We start from the raw sequence: 17,775 nt of genomic DNA on the forward strand, positions 1-17,775 counted from the left end.
TCAGTGGTAATACATTAGAGCACTTTAGTGGTCCTTGAAGCAAACTTGGAGACGGGGATGTAAAAGCACAGACTATACTGTAAAACAGCACTCACTGCTATTATGGATTAAATTGCATTGCACTATATACACTTCAACTGTGACTCTGCAACAAAGGAAAAAATGTAGCACACTTCTTTTTAATCTGGAAAATAACATCAAATGGAAAAAAAAAAACCTTGGAGATACAATTAAGGTACAAACTTAAGGATATTTCAAGACTGAAACATGTTCATCTTGACTTAAGAGATAAGTGTGAATGTGAAATTAAAATTTGAAGGACTCAGTGAATAAGCACCCAAGTGTACTTTATTGTCTTGTCCAGCGTAATTTACAGTTGCAAAAAAACACAATGAGATGATCGCATTATTCAAGATGGATATTTGCGATGTACAGTTTTCATTTGGAAATTCAAATCATCTCTAAAGGTGAATTGTTCGATCTGCAAGGACGTCACATTATGTTTACGCTCCTAAATATTAGGAAAATATGTATGAACTTTCACTGGACACTGCATGCCTTTTTTTCAGTTGTCAAATGATTCAGTTCAACGATTACTTTTAAATCTGCAAAAGCAACTCAACTGTTGGGAAAACAAAATCTACTTATGTTTAAAAAAAAAAGATGTATCGATTGGTGTTCATTATCCAAATGTTATCGTGTAATGTCTGAAGACGTTGTTCCATACCCATAAATCTGCAAAAACAAAATAACAGCCAAACAGATTGTCACTTTGGTCAAAAAGGGCCTGAAAAGGAACTTCCGCCTGTTGGTTCAACGAGTTGTGATAATCAGAATCGATTGAAGCAGTGTGGCAACACACAGGCTGCACATTAGAAGAAGGTCTCTCTGCACAGTGGGCAAGTGGACTTGTTGCTGGATGTGAACCATTTGTACTGCAGAGAGGGAAATACAAATGGCAAAGCATAAATTAAACAAAGTGATCAGCAGGACATTTTACCTCAACTATTACAAACTTTTTTTTTTATATTGGTGTTGGGCCAAAACTACCTACATCTAACTTTTGTCAATATAATTTTTTCACAAATTGTGCGCGCATTATTTATTCATTTACTTTTTAGCCAATTTTTGACCAATCGAAAGGACTGAAAATGTCTGTCTCTCAATGACGATGCACTGTGGCTCAAGTAGGCTGTTTTCCTTGGTTGTGTCAAATCCTATGCAACTCTGTCGCTTCTCTCCTGTTCAACGTGACATAACCGCGACGGCGATGACTTACCAAGCACGCAGAGTGAAATTTTTTCTTGCAAGTGCGACAAGCCTTCTTGGGCAGTGAGTAGTTTGAGCCGTGGATAACAGAGAAGCAGATCATACAATCCTCGATTCCCTCGAAACGCTTGTCCACGTTGTTTTTCCACAATGCCAGGCCCTCCATTATACTGCCGTTCTGAACACATTAAATGCCCGTTTGTCAGACTATACTGTGACTAAAGTGACACTCACACACAAGAGCAGCTTTATGCTGAAGCGGGGTACATACATGCTTGATTTTTAACACCTTATCTGATTATTCAAGTATGCAACTCCACATAGGGAGATGTACCTGTGTATCCCGCATTACTGGTTTGCGTATTTAGAGCGGCATGAAAAAGTATTTGAATCAAAATCTTTTGGTGATACAGTTTCTCCACTTTCATATTTAGCATCATCTAATGAATGTAAATAGACAAAGATAAACTAAGTAATCAAAATGCTGTTTTTTATGGTTATTTTATTGATTAGTGAAAAAAAATATTCAAAGCTCCATGGGTTATCTATCTGTTATTTACAATTGTTTGATGAGCTTAAACAATAAAGTGGGGAAACTATGCAAAAAAAAATGCAAATGGGCAGAAAAAGACACTGTCACAACACTATATAGTCCATGTGGGTTAATACCTGATGTGTGAGGTAGGTGCTGAGCTGCAGCATCCAGTTCCTCCACTGCTGCACAGAGACGCCCACGCGCCTCCCGCTCTCGACCACGACCGAGCCCAGAGGGTGGCTCTGCGGCAGTTGAATCACCAGCTCGATGAATATCTCATCCACCGAGTAGGTGGCAATCACCTCCCGTGCAGCAGAGCGCGCCTTCACCTGGTGGGGGTTCGGAGCAGACAGAAGTTACAATGAGCATAGGCCGCCATTCTCCATTATGGCTTAAAAAGCCCGGAATGCCAATTATTGACACTCAGTGGATACTAGATTAGGTACACAAGCACGGTCAGAATCATGAGACCCAATACAAGAGCTGTATTGAAGACCCCCCCCCCTTTTTTTTTTTTTTAAATCCAAACTTAGAAATATAGTAAAGGTATCCCTTTTTAATAAAAGATACATTTTTATCAATATGTAATTTTGTCATATGACAATACAAGAATCACAAACATTTTTATCTGAAAAGGTCACCAATTCCCACCACTTGGTAACTTGGTTCACTACAAATGATATAAAATGAAATATTAAAGCCCCATATATGATCAAATCATGTAATTAGAATTTTTTTTTATTATATATGACTGTGTGAGAACCCTAGCAATTACCACTTCATATTACAAAATTGCCCCTGTATCAGGTCATGTTTATTTTAATGGCTATTTATGAACAGAAATCAAGGACTTATGGCAAACTTTCACAGGGCCAATTTGACACCGGTGCAGGCTGATGTCAATGGAGTGTTAAATAACAATAAACACAGGAATAATAATAAAAAACAAAATCCCATTAAAAAATATATCCAAACAATCTCACCGTCATGCTTTCAAACATTTGTGTGCTGCTGTGGACAGACGAGATCTCCTGCGCTGAGAGAACTGGACTGACGTACTTGGTGGTGAACTTTTCCACGGTGCCACTCACACGCTTTTCCTGACTATTCCACCACAGTCGCACCATCGCGGGCAGGTCTTGCACCGTGCCATAGTACACGTTGCACGCCAAGTGAGGCAGCTCCCACTCAATGTTATCCCTTTCTGTGGGCACGGGAAAGATAAATTGGTTGCCCTTTCTGTCGCCACTGACTGATATTGTAGCAGTGTATTCTTACTGTCAACTGCCAGACTGAGACTCTCTGTGAAGAATGTTTTGGAGTCTCGCATTTCTGCTGCTTGGCTGGGAAAGATTGGATTCTCAGGCATCAGTTTGAAGAGGTGGAGAAGGAGCTTGCTGAGGGAGCTGGTTTTCTTAAGATAGTGAGCATAATGGGCACGTAGCTGAAGATGAAACAGAAGAGTGGTCAATCAACTCCCATCCACTTACAAACTCATTCACAAATATTGTGCTCAGTCACTATATGCCAAGTCGTCGTTCACGCCCCATGCTATATCTCAGATCATTCTTATGGGTTATTACGGTACACAGGCTAATTTGAATTAAGCCTTGCGTGCCTTTATCTTAGTACTACGTTTTATCACATCATTAACGTTTACCACAAGAGATGCAATGTAATTAGTACCAAAAGGACACAAAGAAGATCCCAACATAATCTCCAGTAATAATTGTTACCATAGAGCTGTTCTGATAAGATCTTTCTATATCTCAAATTTTCTCCTTTTGCAGGTGGGTTTTGTCGCATATCTGCCATGATATACATACAATACGCAATAAACAGGACTCACATGAGAGGGTGATGACCTGAAAAAGGTGAGAAGTAGCTTCCAGGCCAGCAGGTAGCCCAGAATGCACGAGTACTCCAGGCTATGAGGCGAAACCACCGCAAACTCTCCGACTTGAAGCGCTGCCAAGATGCTGTCACACAACTCCTCGCAGGTTGACAGCACAGTCATCAAAGCCGGCGGAGGAGAGCTTAACAAAACACAGGAACACAAAAGATTCTTCCTCGTTTGGTTCAAATTATTTTAAGGGATAATTTTGGACTTACAGGCTCGGCTCGTCATCCTCATCTTCAGACTTGCTGCCATCTTCTGATCTGTCACATTCAGGCAACTGAGGCATGACCCTGGATTGACAAGGTGGGATATCTTTTAACACTCATACTCTCTTCAGGTTAACCGGCATATGCCATATTTAGGACTGTATCAAGTGATTGGCTAGCAAAAAATAAATAAAACATGTATCAAAATACTGTACATAAATTTCATTGGTCGAAGAAAATATTACACATACATATGTTTATGTAGTACATACAATGAAAGCCTGTGTAGATATGCTCAAAGTCTTACTTTGCCAACAAGTGGTAGACTGTCACTTGAAGCGGTCGGGCCTTGAAGACCAGCAGAGGACAGAAGGTGTTGAGAAGCGTTTGAAGAGGTTGCGGCAGGTTGGTCTTCTGGTCTGCAACAAATTTTGCCGGCAGGGAGTTCTGGTTCAGCTGCTGCACGGGTGCGTAGGTCAAAGCCACACCGACCGACTGCAGCACCGCCAGAGGAAAGACTGGGTCATCGGGTTCTTTGAAGGTATCTGCACTTAGACAAGATAACCGATGGAAGAGCCGGAAGCAATTAAAGCAAGACTGTGACATACATGCATGTTTTAACACATCTACTGCACAAAATTGTAAAATGTGCCTTCCTTATTACAAAGTAAGAAGCATGAGAAAGATGTCAATTTAAAATAACACAGACTGGAATTGTAAAGTTACTAATTTTTTATGTTACTGTGGAACTTATTTTAAAAAGTGTGAAGCCAGTGGTACAGTGGATTTCACTGTGAAACCAGCAGACAGCAGTGCAAGTAACTCAAGCCCCACGAGTTTGCTGCTCAAGCAAGTTGGAGGAGAAACAGGAAGTTCATGTTTCATATCGGTTCCAATAGTATGTCGTATTAACAGTCATTTATTCTCTCTTTAAAACAGAATGTAATTTTTAATAAGTACAGTTTTAAAAATACTTATAATTCTTACTCTTATGCCATGTGAAAAGAAATGTAAAAATATTTTTGGACTGAACCTTATAGCTAGTCTGTGTGGATATGTGGAGTTGGTTCGCATGTCTCCATGTGCTTAAGTGGGTGGGCTTCCCCCGACATTCCCAAAAGATGCATGCTAGGTTCTTTGAAGAGTAAATTGTCTATTGAGAATGGGAGCAGCAAGGGTTGTTTGTGGCCTGTAGCAGACAAATAATTCAATACCATAGAAATTCAGGTCATACTTATAATTCACATTTGTTCAATCTTTCCAGATGGCAAAATACACTTTTTTAATATCAAACAAATGTGAAAACCAAATGGGAGACTGTAAAGAAATAAACAGAAAGTGAGATGGCCACATGGACAGGCACAAGAGTATTTTATGTAGTCCTTCAAAGGATGAGTAACAACAGGAACAGTCAGTCGGGTTGGCCATTTACCACATGGTTACTGCAGTGAAAGAGTCTGCGTCATGCTCCTTGTGAGTATTCTCACTTTATATTTGAGTGTTTGAAGGTTTGTCCCATTCAATAAACTGTGTAAAGTGCTTTGTTGACTATGTCTCTCCCCCACCCGCATTCACTCAGCAACCAACAGCTCACAACTTTTTAGTTGGGGCAGTGTACCAATGTAGTTTCCTCTTGCAGCAGTCATTTCCATGGATGTAGACCACTGTTGCATTAAACTTGCCAATTAATCAATACCTAACGCGTACCTGTGATCTTGAGAGGCATAGGTAACAGCAGGTTGTAGATTCCATCCACAAAAAAGTCTTGCCATTCCACTACCAGTTCTGACGGCAACTTCTCCTGGATCTCAGACGGCAATGTTGCAAAAAACTGGCTCAGGTTCACAATCAAAGCAGCGCTGTCGCATACAAACAGCTGTACCCATGGATTCCAGAGGCTGTTCACGTTCTCGCTGGTCACCTGGGATTAAAACGATAGAGGGGATGACAAGCGAATGTATAGAGAGGGAGGCAAACGAGTGGCAAGGGACACTCACCTCTAACCAGGCTAACATTGCACAGAGTAAGAAATCCCACTGGCTATTTCCGAGAATTGTCGGACAGTGTGTCGCTAGCCAGGACAGAAAGCGCATCAGTTCCACTGTCAGGTTCAGCTGTTGTGTAGTTGCTTCAGACAGGTCACTGACAAACACAGTATTTAGAGAAAGATTCACTGGACACTTTTTTTAATCGACTTTAAAATACATAGAACTGCATTGAAAAATATATTTTTAGAATAATGATCAATTTTGATGTATTAATCTAATACATTTAAGTACAGGGAAACCTCAACAAGATGGCTATCGGATCAAAAGGACCGTCAGGACTGAACAATGTGTAGAATAATGGTTTTCAATTGTCAGTTAAAATGGCTCCAGTTAGTGAGCAGTATTTAATCTCAAGTGTAAAAGCATCTATGCAAGTGTACACAATGTTGTGGCTTATGACTACATACAGTGGCCTCACCTGCCAAAAAGGAACCAATCTTCCTTGCGGATCCTCCACTCCATTAAAGTGGACAGAACCGCCAGCACCACCTCATCCTCGACTTGTGTGTCAGCTTGCAAACAACAGAGCAGCACTGCCACACACCCGTACACATCTGAAACACAAGAGTGTTGTTTTTACCATTATTTTTTGACTAAATTGAGGTGAGACTTATGTATAGTGGTAAGCCTTTTTACTGTCATCCTCTTCCCAGTTGATGATTCCTGCAGTGGCCAGGGCAACGAGTGTTTGTTGCTCTTCCTGGGTCATGGTGGGGCAGAGCACCTGGAGCGTGCTCAGTTTACTTGGTGACACTGGTAACAAACTGATACAAGAAAATACAATCAAAATACAAATTATTCCTCACAGCTCTAGGCCACATGGCATTAAAAAGGTATTCATGAGCATAGGAAAATTGTCACTGACCTATCTACAGTGCGATACAGCTTTCTTAGAGTCATCCCGTGAGTGACTGCCAGGTTATGAGTCTGAATGTAGTTTTCCAGCGTCAGAGACCACAGACCACCAAGCTCAAATGATCTAAAGGGTTTTATTGTAGTATATCATTATATGTATTAGAATACAGTGTACCGTAAGTATTTATAAGAACTAGTATATCCTTATATGTATAAGAATACAGTTTACATAAGTATATATGTATGCATAAGAACTTATTTACAATGTCTGTAAGGGCCTGCCCCTAAAGACGCATTAAGGAATAACCATACTGCTCTTTGACTACCCCGAAAGTGAAGTACAATAAATACCATAGCTAATCTCAGAAGCTTTTTGACATGGATGAAATTATCATCAGAGAATAGCCATTTTGCTTCATACAACTTCCTGATTCAATGTAATTACATTTAACTAAGTGTAAATCACAAGGCAGGAACACTTTTTTTTTTTTAACTCCTCAACCTTTTCGTAATTTGAAATAGTAAAATGTATTTATTCACAGTGACTCCTTAATGAATTATTTAATTAATTAAATCATTATTTATTTGTGGTCCCTGTTGAACATCTTAAGTGTTTGTGAAGTGTCTTCCTCAAAGGTACATACTTGAAAAAATGCAATAAGAATTTCTATATTTGTAACATCCATAATGCGTAAACAACCATCCTTGTGAGGATAAACGGCTTGTACAATGGACTTAGAGGCCCCGTAGCTCAGTGATTAGAGTACTGGTTTGGTAAACCAGGGGTTGTGGGTTCGTATCCCACTGGGGCCTCCACTCCCTGAGAAGGGTTGCGTCAGGAAGGGCATCCGGCGTAAAAAATGTGCCAAACATATATGTGCGTTCATCTGAGATGACACGCTGTGGCGACCCCGAAAGGGACAAGCCGAAAGAAACAATGGACTTAGAGCCAGGTTGGTCCACACATTAAAGTTGGTGATCTAAGGATGTTCTACCCCTTACAAACAAGTCTCCAGAACATTATTTTTTCAAGAAATACATTCAATGTATTCATCCTTCAAAAGTATTTACACAAACCATTGAATGACCCTGACCTTGAATAGAGGGTCTCCAGCAAATCTGTGGTTGTAACCAAGTCATGCAGACCCCCTGACAGGCTCCAGTCAGTGAGTAGCCTGTGATAGCTGGACACAATAGTGGGGGCATACTCCACCTCCTTACACCACTGTAGTGTATACAGCAACTCTGCAACTGACACAAGGACGTAATCACATTAAGAAAACACATTAAATAATGTGTATGATTGGGGGGGGAGGAATCCTCTTGTGCATGTGTACCTGTGTTCCTTATATTTGTCATCTGTGGCTTGCACTTGTCGCTCTTTTGATTACAATTTAAAGGTGAATGAGCAAGAGTCACCTTCCCCAGCAGGGCACATGTGGATAAATGTGCCGGTAAGACGTTGGGCATTTTTAGTTTCCACGTGTCCTCGCAGGACATTTCGCAAACACCCCTGAAACGGCCGGCTAGCAAAGGTATCTTGACCCACTGCAGATGGAGAAATCAGCATGAAGATGAATATGCAACTATTACATAGCCTCAGTGAGGCTAGCGTTGGGTGTCTTACATGTGAAGGCAGGTCCTGTCGGAGTTTTGTCCATCCAGTATCACTGGGCATCAGGTGGGTAAAGAATTGGGTAAGAACGGCAGAGTCGTGACCGCAGACAGAAGTGATTGTCTCCACTATGCTTTCAACAGCCAGAACTAAATACTGCAAACTAAATGAGGAATTAAATGAAAGTCATTTACAAAGAATCAGAACTAAGCCACCTATGCTGAGACAAGAATCTCAGAATAAAAGTCTGCCCCCCAAAAGTCTTTAGTTTTCAATGGATCAACCTCTTTGGTTTTTATTTATAGTAATTACATCTTACTTTTTACTTTGTCTTTTGTCTTCCTTTATCACCCCCTTCAAAAAATCTTGTTCTGTTTGACTGATTGATTCAGATCTCGATAAATATCCATTAAAATACAAAGAAACCACATCAGCATCTTAAAAACTTCACTGTGACAGTAAAACTGTTCCAGCATAGAAGGGATTCAGATCCTCCTTAGTTTTTTTTTCCCCAAACACAGACTCAAAATTCATCTGTTTCGATTTGCATATTCCCAACAATATCATATCAACATCATTATTATTGTAAATTATTTCTCATTGAAATCTTGTCCACGACAAATGAAATTTAGGTGTATGCTGCAAAGTGAACGTTTTATCTGGATCTGCTTCAATTTCATCTGGTCAGATGCTGTTAAATTGCATCAGATATTCAGCTTGAAATTAGTGGAATCTTTTTACATTTTCTATATCTTGAAATACTTTAGTCACTGAATAGCAAAATCATGGGGTTTGATTGCGAAAGTTTGCGTACCTTTTGATATCCAGAGACACAGTGAGTAGTCTGCTCTGCACCCAAAGGGCAGCACTGTGCAGGAAACCACCTTCAACCAACTCATAGTGAGAGTGTTGGACCAACGACTGGACCCCGGCGACACACACCTTCCCCATTTTATCTAACAGGGAGTCTGTCAAGGAAAGAGCAATACACATTAACTCTGTAGCAAAATTTTTCATGTCAGTGTGGCATGTCGCAAGGCCCTACCTGACAGGTAAGTATGCGTTTGATCTTGGGCGATGAGCTGGAAGACAGTGAGCAGGAGTTCCTCAGCAGAAGGAAGTAGAAGGCAGTTTTGCACCGATGAGAAGAAGGTGGAGGCCACATCGCAGATGAAGGAGACCAGCGGCTCAATGTTGCCTGCGTCTGACAGACTCTTGGTCTCGGAAAGCGTTGCATGCAGCTTCTCTAACATCTTCTCCATGTACATCTCCCCTATCAGAGGCTCTGGTGTGTGGAAATAAAATCCAAATGGTCAGTAAGGATTTTTCTGATGTCTGTAATTGACTTGGACTTATTTAAAAGGAGCTGCATCAAAACTTTTGCTTTTTTTGGCATAAGTACTCACATACTAACAAAAGTAAAGCGTGTGGGCACTTTTGCCATCTCTGATGGATAGAGTAACAAATCCAATGTCAGCAAAAATACAGTCATTTAGGTACCATTGTTGTGGTGCTGTGAGAGAACCAGGCTGATGAGTGTCCAACTGAGGTGACTGCTAGAAGAGGGAGAGCTGGTGCACCTGGGTTTGTCCTTGCAAAGTTCCTGGGTTAAAACAAGGAGACGCTCGCCCAGAACAGAACCTTTGAGCCAGTCTCTACAACTTGAGACTGTGTTTTGGTCAGCACATGCCTGGTCGGGAAGATAAGCATAAATCGCCCTTATATGATGCGGCAAAGCCCAATTCCCACCATAGCACGCGTGAGCAAAATTACCCATACCCTCTGGATGATTTGCAAAGTAATTCCACTGCGTAGCTCCAGCTGTAAAGAACGACACATTGGAGACTGTTACACCAGAGACTACATCCTCCCAATAAAAAATATATTTCATTAAATTCATTTGTTCCTTATAAATGCAATCAATTAGCACAAAAATATTTGTACGAATAAAGACATGCCTGAAGCAATTTATTACTTGACTATATACCAAATAGTAATAAAGTTCTGCATGCCCTTCAAAGGTATTTGAAGAGCAACTCCTTTGTTTCTGTTGTATAAGACATTTGGCTTTGTACAACAAAAACAAAGCAATTGACCTTGCTGTTCCACTACCTTTGGAGGAGACTGTACCTCCACACTCCCAGTCTTCAAGTAGAAAATACATTTATGAAGATAGTGTGTTTCTTTCGGCTTGTCCCTCGCGGGGTCGCCATAGCGTGTCATCTCAGATGAACGCATATATATGTTTAGCACAATTTTTACGCCGGATGCCCTTCCTGACGCAACCCTTCTCAGGGAGTGGAGGCCCCAGTGGGATACGTTTGAAGTTTGTTTTCAAGTAAAAGACTGTGAATGTCAGTGTGTCTTTGTACATACAAGATATACATCTGTATTATAGTGAAAAAGAAGTCCTATTTATAATGTACACACAAACAGATGCAACAGTTTCTGCTTGCTTTTGCTTTTGACGCAACCCTTCTCAGGGAGTGGAGGCCCCAATGGGATACGAACCCACAACCCCTGGTTTACCAAACCAGTGCTCTAACCACTGAGCTACGGGGCCTCTAAATTTATGAAGATAGTAATTTCCAGAAAAGGTTCAACTCTATTAGCAAATTGAAGAAAAAAAACTAATAAAATTGATAGAAAAGGTGAACGACGTACTTGGGAATATAACACTTATGAAAGCAATGTATAAGAACTATTAAAACATGGCAAATAAGTTTTTAAAATGTGCACAGTTACTCAAAAACAAAAAGCAAAACAAAAAAAAACACTGGTTTTTATGTCATATCTCCTTGGCCAGAGATATTGGAAATGATACCGCTCGCTCAAAGTTAGCCGAGATAAATTACAGTGACCAGAGAGTGAAAACACTGGATGTTACCATGGTGATGTGGTCAAGGATGCGGGTGGTCTCCTGACGGCTGCAGCAAGTCAATGAGCTGAAGACCATCTCCACTAGGTGCTCAGTGTCTGTTCGTGCCTTGTCGGCAAGCCATGGCACCACTCGCTCCAGAAGAAAGCGCACGGCCGGATTGTTCACTCTCTTGTCGATCCTCTGCTCGGAGCCATCTTTGACACTTTGATCCAATTCCACCAAAGTCTGAAACAAATTAAGTCTTAGTGCATTTGTTGGCTAGTGTCCCAGTTACATTTCATTAAACAAGAAAATGAAATACTTACAGTGAAGATATTGAGGGTGTGAAAAGACTGCAGCAGATGCGAAAGGAAGACAAGATGTCTCTCAGAGCTTCTCTCGTTCATATGCACCAGGCACAATTGCACCAACTGGCAGACCACTTCCTCAAAATGGGGCGTCTGCGGGAAGCTGCACACGTGAACCGATGTGAGCTCCACCTTCACTGCCTCGCCTCCTTCTGAGCCAGGCTTGTCCCCATCTCCAGATTTGGCAACACTAATCTTGACAGACTTTTTCTTCAGAGTGTGCCTTCTGTTGACACTCTCTGGATAGCGCATCACCTGAAGGAATGGAAGACCGTGAGAGCTCAGCTGCATTAATGCGCCTGAGTCTTGAGCCAATAATTGAGCAAACCGACCTGCAGCATGGTAGCAATCCCCTCTAAAGCTTGTGGATTCGCTTCCTCACAGTCTACGTGACGCATAAACACAATGGCAAGCTCCTCCCAAAAGTGTGACACAACTCCTTGAAAGATATCCTTGAGATCTTTAGATTCACCGCCTGCCCTCTTCTCCCAGGAAATGAGCATTTCTGTTACCAACAGGAATAGGGGACCATTCTGAAGGGTGGTGCTTTCAAGAGCTCTCTCAAGTAACGGCAGAAGCTAAGAGAGGAAAAGCAAAGACAAACAGCTATAATATTTTTTAAAAAGTACATTTTTTTACATGGTAGAAAAATTTAAACAAATTTTAACCTGCTGTGAAATAAGCATGGTCCGGATTTTGCACTGATTCTCCTCTTCTGCTGAAGGGTGCAGCATGCAGAACCTCAAGCACTCTACGGTGGCTCTCACAATAATGGCGCTTTCTGAGGGGCTACTAGCTGCACAGTCACTGGAAATACTAAGCATCAAAGACAGAAAGCGTTCACAGGATTTCAATTTTAGAAATCAAATCATATATTCTATATTACTATAAAAATGGAGAATGTATGATATTATTAAAAGGAATGGAGAATGTTTAAGAAGAATAAGAAGCATGTAAATACTTCACAAGAAAAGAGTTTGTTTCAGCCAGTCGGAGGTATGACAAAGCCATGCATCCCTATGAGAAGAATTGCCTCGATTTGAGCAAGGAAAAACCCTTTAAACGTTGCTAATGGAGTCCCAGCTTAGAGGGCAAAAAATGTGCCAAACACAGTGCTTATTAAAATAAGGACTTATGTGCAAAAGTGTGAAGATTATCAGAGACCCTGATGACAGAATTAAGACCAGAAGCTGCAGTATATTATCTTGTCCAGACAATTGATCTGGGCACTGTCATTTTAAGTCAGCCTTGTAATACATATGAAACACTTCTCCCCATTCCAAGAACACCTCAAGCCTTGTCTAACTATTTTCAATAAGAAAAATTAACACCACTATTTTTTCCTACAACTATATTTTTTAATAATGATTTTTATACTTTTTTTTTTCCCAATGGATACTGGAATCTCTTGCTGAACATTCTAAACTACTGTTTCCTTTCTAGTATTTCATTCTGCAAAAATAATGCTGCCTAGAGGGATTTTGTTATAGCGTTGCTGTATCTCATCTCAGGTAGTTGATGTCATATTGGTCTTGGATGGGTAAACAAAAAGTTGAAAGGGAATCACCAGTTTCTCTGTTCATTACAGCTAAATACTACACCCCACTGGCATCATTTACTTCAAGACATGATTCCTTAATCAATTCCACACAATCAGTACAATTTATAAATCGACTATTTCATACCACTGACATGAACATTAGATACTATTTGTCCCACCACTATACGACCGGCTTGTTTTTTTTTTTTTTTTGTCTGCTTGTTTAGTCATAGGATTTGCTTTAATAAGTTTGTTATAATTAGAATTCCTTGAAAATAAAACTTAATAGGCTGTGTGCCCAGCAGAGTGACAGTAAAGTTTGAGTTCACGGTTATGTGGAATTGAAACGTTAAATATATGCTTACCCAAGTATGAGTGAGGTGAAGAAAGCACTGTAAAAATCCAAGGCTGGGTCGGTGACCTGTTGAGGTAGTTTGCTGAGGAATGGCATCAGATTAGGATGGAGGGCTGTAGCCAAGCCTTTGCCCCCTTCTTTTAATAGGGCCCACAGTTTTGGCAAGAAACCTTTCTTTGAGTTTACATGTGTCCAACAGTCCTGCAATAGATAGACATGAACGTGGGAGAAACCTTGAAGACCCAAGAAGACCCACCAAGACTTAAATTACACTCCATGGTTTAAGTGAAATAATTTTGATTTCTTTGCTCAAGACCCAAGAAGACCCACCAAGACTTAAATTACACTCCATGGTTTAAGTGAAATAATTCTGATTTCTTTGCTCAAGTAACACAATTTGGATATGTGTCATGACAGCATAAATGGAATCAGGCCACTTCCAAAGGTGGATAAAAATCGCATATGTTTGCTCACAGATATCTGCCAAAGGGAGTGCAGTGTAAACACACATCAAATATACCCTGTCAATGCAAAACTTGGCATAATCAAAATACACTATTTGATGACATTTACCTATCATACAGGCCCTCATTTACATAAATGAGGTGTTGGAAGAGTTACCACAGGTTAACAAATGGTATGTACTGTAGCTAATTATTTAGGTATCATTATTACCATTTTGTCCCGTGCACAATGAATAATAATTATCGGCATTGCATCAAAAATGGTCACTTGGAAATGCAGTGTAAATCAAGCATACAAGAGCAAAAGGTCCTCATAAAAAGCCACTTACAGGTATAGAGGACACAACATGAAGAACAGCCTCCCACACAGCAGGCAGCACCAGTGGATCTGTGTCATCGATGCTGAGGAGAACGGCTGGACAGAGGCGTGCTGCCTCACTTTGCGCAAGGCCCGGTGTCATGTCACACAAAGCGCACAGCAGCTCAAAGAAAGCCCCTCTTATCTGTGAAGAAGCAATTTTACTCAGTACTAAGGCCAATTCTATACAAACCACAATTACGAAAGATCACTCTGAAAAATATTCTGATATATAATGCTTTGTGCACCACGAGACTATTATTGAACTTCCTGACATGCGCGCGCACACATAATTTTCCTCATTTTTTTTAAATTAATGTATTTATTTTAAATAAACACCAATACAACACCAGTACCTGCGGTGCCTTGTGTCTGCTGTACTTCCAGAATTTTGCAGGGCTGACAAAATTAACTAATCTGTGCTCCGTGGCGGCTATGTCAGTCTGGGGTAGCAAGGAGAGCAGTCTCTTTACCCCTAGCAGCGAGCTGGTCAGCATACGGATATATTTGGCTTCTCGCTCCTCTTCAGTCTGGGTTCTGGAAGAAAAAAATGTTGTGAAATTTGGGAGTTAACATGAAACAGAACCTAAATTAAGATGACTAAGGATAACTTACTGGGGATCACTGAGTGTGTCTGCAGTATCCTTTAATAAAATATCTTGAAGTACCTGCAGTATGACAATGTTTTAAAAATATCAAGCAAAATTAACCTTCACCTTGTAGGGCACCATTACTACTCACATTAAGGATCTCATCTCTGCAAAAGCTGAGGGCTTCCGGCTGCTTGGCAGTGGAGAAGGCGGCCTGGAAAGCTCGACATGCGGCAGAGGCTGCGGGTGTGTGGGTGTCGCATTGGGACAGGATCCAGTGGCCCATCAAGCTCTTCAGGAAGGGAGCCAAGCTTCGCCGCACTTTCAGGACCAGCTGCTCAAGGGCCAGCTGGGTGGCCTCTCTGATGCGGCGATCATGGTCCTAAAAAATAGAACAGGTGAAATAAAAACTAAATGGCAACATATTAGATCACATGTCCCTTCATCATCAACTGTGTCTTTACAAAAATAATAACACTCAGTTGTGATAAAGATTCAGAGATGTAATTTTCATTTCTGTAGAAGTTGTATTTAATTTTTAATATACCCCCTTAAATTGTACATAGTTTAAGAATAACATAAGCTAAAGATGATGAAAATCATTTAGCAGAAAACTAACTCAACAAAAATTACAATCATATAGAAGAGTGAAATAGAGAAAGGATCAAGTATAATATTTATAGTGTTCAGTGCAAATATAAATAACTGCTTGGAAATGCTACATTACTTACAGTTATAATGCAAATGCAGTGCAAACAGGATATTAAAGTGGCATAGTGAAAAGTCCAGTTAATAGTGTAATGAGCGTGTAGGGATGTGGTTGTCTGTGTCAGACCTCTGGGGTCTGGAAGGGTGGGGGTTTGGCGCAATGGTTTTAGCGCGGTGGGAAAAGAAGGTAAATGTTTGAAAAGTCTCAAATTATGATCCAGGATGAGTGGCTCACCACTGATATCTTGCAGTAAATCCTAGGCCAATACGGAAGGACGCCCTTAACATCTTCAGCATCACGCTCCTGACACATGGATCCAAAGTCCTGCACAGCCTGGACAAAGAAAAAAAGTACGCACATCCAACTCTATTAGTTGAGAACCTTGCACATATATTTTCACCAGCATCCATTCATTTTGGGTACTATTGGGGTGGCAGAAGAGGTGAATCATAGCCCAATTGAATGTTTGAGTCCACTGGTCAGGAATCAATCAAAAGGCACATTGAGATACACCGACAGCCATTCATATTCACAATTACACCTATAAACAATTGATTTAACATGCATGTTTCAGACTGTTAAAGGAATCTTAAATATTGACAGAAAGAAAAACACATAAGCAGGGGACAGCATGCAAAAATTCCACCAAGGACGGCCGTAACTGCGATTCAAACTCTAAGCATCAGCTATATCAGGCATATATGAGGTGTGTGAAATACAAGGCCACAACCGGGCTACCATTTTGACCACCATTTATCCATTTTCTATGCTGATTGCTCTCATTAGTGTCACAGGTAAATTGGATAGTCTCGGCTTTAATGGGGTGAAAGCTGGGGTGCACCCAGGACTCGCCACTCAATCACAGGGTATAAAAAATGTTAACTCTTCAAATAACCATAACATGCATGTTTTCGGAATGTGCAAGCATTGCGAGAACATGCAAATTTCGAACCCTAAACCTCATAGCTGTGAGGCATTAGTACGAAGCACTATTCTGCCATTTTAACCACCATTTTAGCACCAAAAGCCATTTGTTATTGTATGATATTATTTTAATTTCTGTGGTCTATACATGACGTCAAACTTGTAAGTTCTCTTTTCGGTATTTACAATAGGTGACTTAAACTTACTTTCAGTCGAGTGACAACATCTCTCTTGGATAGTTTCCTGAGCACCAGTCTGAAGTCTGCATCGACCAGACTGTCAAGTTCCTCTGCACCATGGAACGCAGGCACGTAGCTCAACTCCGAGGAAACAGTTGTATCAAAACCGACGAAACCCGGGATTGCGCCTCCTTCCCGGGTCAACACCTCGGCTGCCCGGCCACTACTGGACGGCTGCAGCATGGACAGGGGAACACAAGAAACTCAAACTACGGACAGTAGTCGTAAGGTAAATTTGGACGATGGTGCACTGAACACTTGCGCACACGTAAACAGACATGTGACAAAATGATTTCTTCATCCATGCAGATTTTACAACTCGACGTAGCATTAGCTTCTAACATGAAGTTATGGGAACGTAAACACAGTGACGGGTAACTGATACTTACCCGAACGTTTCCTTTAGTTCTCTGCTTATTTTTGCCACCCATGTGTACTAAAAATGTGTTAATCTTTGTTTAAAACAACTTAAAGTTCAAGAGTACCGTGAGCCGCATCATATTATATTTCAGGAAACGGAAATTTACGGTGCCTGAAAATATCTTCCAAATAAAACTGAGTCATTTCCTACTGCATTCAAGCTGTTTCTGATATGTAAAGTATCATTTTCAGCCTGGTAGACATGACTACATCTAAAATTTATCAACCCACAATCCAGCGGAATTTAATGTGTTCGTTTTTTTTTTGCGTAAATGACACCATTGCTTTTAAACTGAAATGCGCTTCTTGACCGGGCATGATTCACTTCCGCTTAATCGACTCACTTGAGTCATAGTTTACGTCACTTCTTAGGAAACTGTGCGTCGGGCTACTAGTTTGATACACAATTTGCAAACAAATGTGCTCAAATTACCTAATGATACTATTTATAATCACTTACGTTAATACACTGATTGCATGACTTCGCGCACTCATCAACAATTCCAAAAGCTATGACTAA

At 40.7% G+C, this 17,775-nt stretch overlaps 1 protein-coding gene across 2 annotated transcripts; it reads right to left on the reverse strand.

Moving 5' to 3' along the window:
* Positions 1-330: 330 nt before the first annotated feature.
* Positions 331-17,523, reverse strand: ltn1 (listerin E3 ubiquitin protein ligase 1). 2 transcript variants are annotated; one of them, XM_061803873.1, is made up of 32 exons: positions 17,225-17,523; positions 16,803-17,009; positions 15,907-16,005; positions 15,115-15,345; positions 14,989-15,041; positions 14,730-14,910; positions 14,345-14,518; positions 13,562-13,752; positions 12,325-12,472; positions 11,989-12,234; positions 11,615-11,911; positions 11,316-11,534; positions 10,208-10,249; positions 9,929-10,118; positions 9,474-9,713; positions 9,243-9,396; positions 8,441-8,591; positions 8,151-8,361; positions 7,908-8,058; positions 6,824-6,937; positions 6,595-6,722; positions 6,377-6,512; positions 5,908-6,052; positions 5,618-5,831; positions 4,218-4,455; positions 3,917-3,994; positions 3,654-3,840; positions 3,083-3,248; positions 2,788-3,008; positions 1,939-2,133; positions 1,280-1,447; positions 331-935 (listed from the first exon to the last, which is right to left on the reverse strand). In XM_061803873.1, the coding sequence occupies exons 1-32, from the start codon at positions 17,264-17,266 to the stop codon at positions 873-875; spliced, it is 5,280 nt and encodes a 1,759-aa protein (XP_061659857.1). In that variant the 5' UTR covers positions 17,267-17,523; the 3' UTR covers positions 331-872. The 2 variants fall into 2 exon arrangements, with proteins under 2 accessions (XP_061659857.1, XP_061659856.1); XM_061803872.1 differs by having other exon boundaries at positions 7,908-8,064; positions 17,225-17,522.
* Between the last annotated feature and the right edge of the window lie 252 nt (positions 17,524-17,775).

This window comes from Syngnathoides biaculeatus, chromosome 18 (genome assembly GCF_019802595.1).
Source record: "Syngnathoides biaculeatus isolate LvHL_M chromosome 18, ASM1980259v1, whole genome shotgun sequence".
In the NCBI taxonomy this organism is placed as follows: Eukaryota; Metazoa; Chordata; class Actinopteri; order Syngnathiformes; family Syngnathidae; genus Syngnathoides; species Syngnathoides biaculeatus.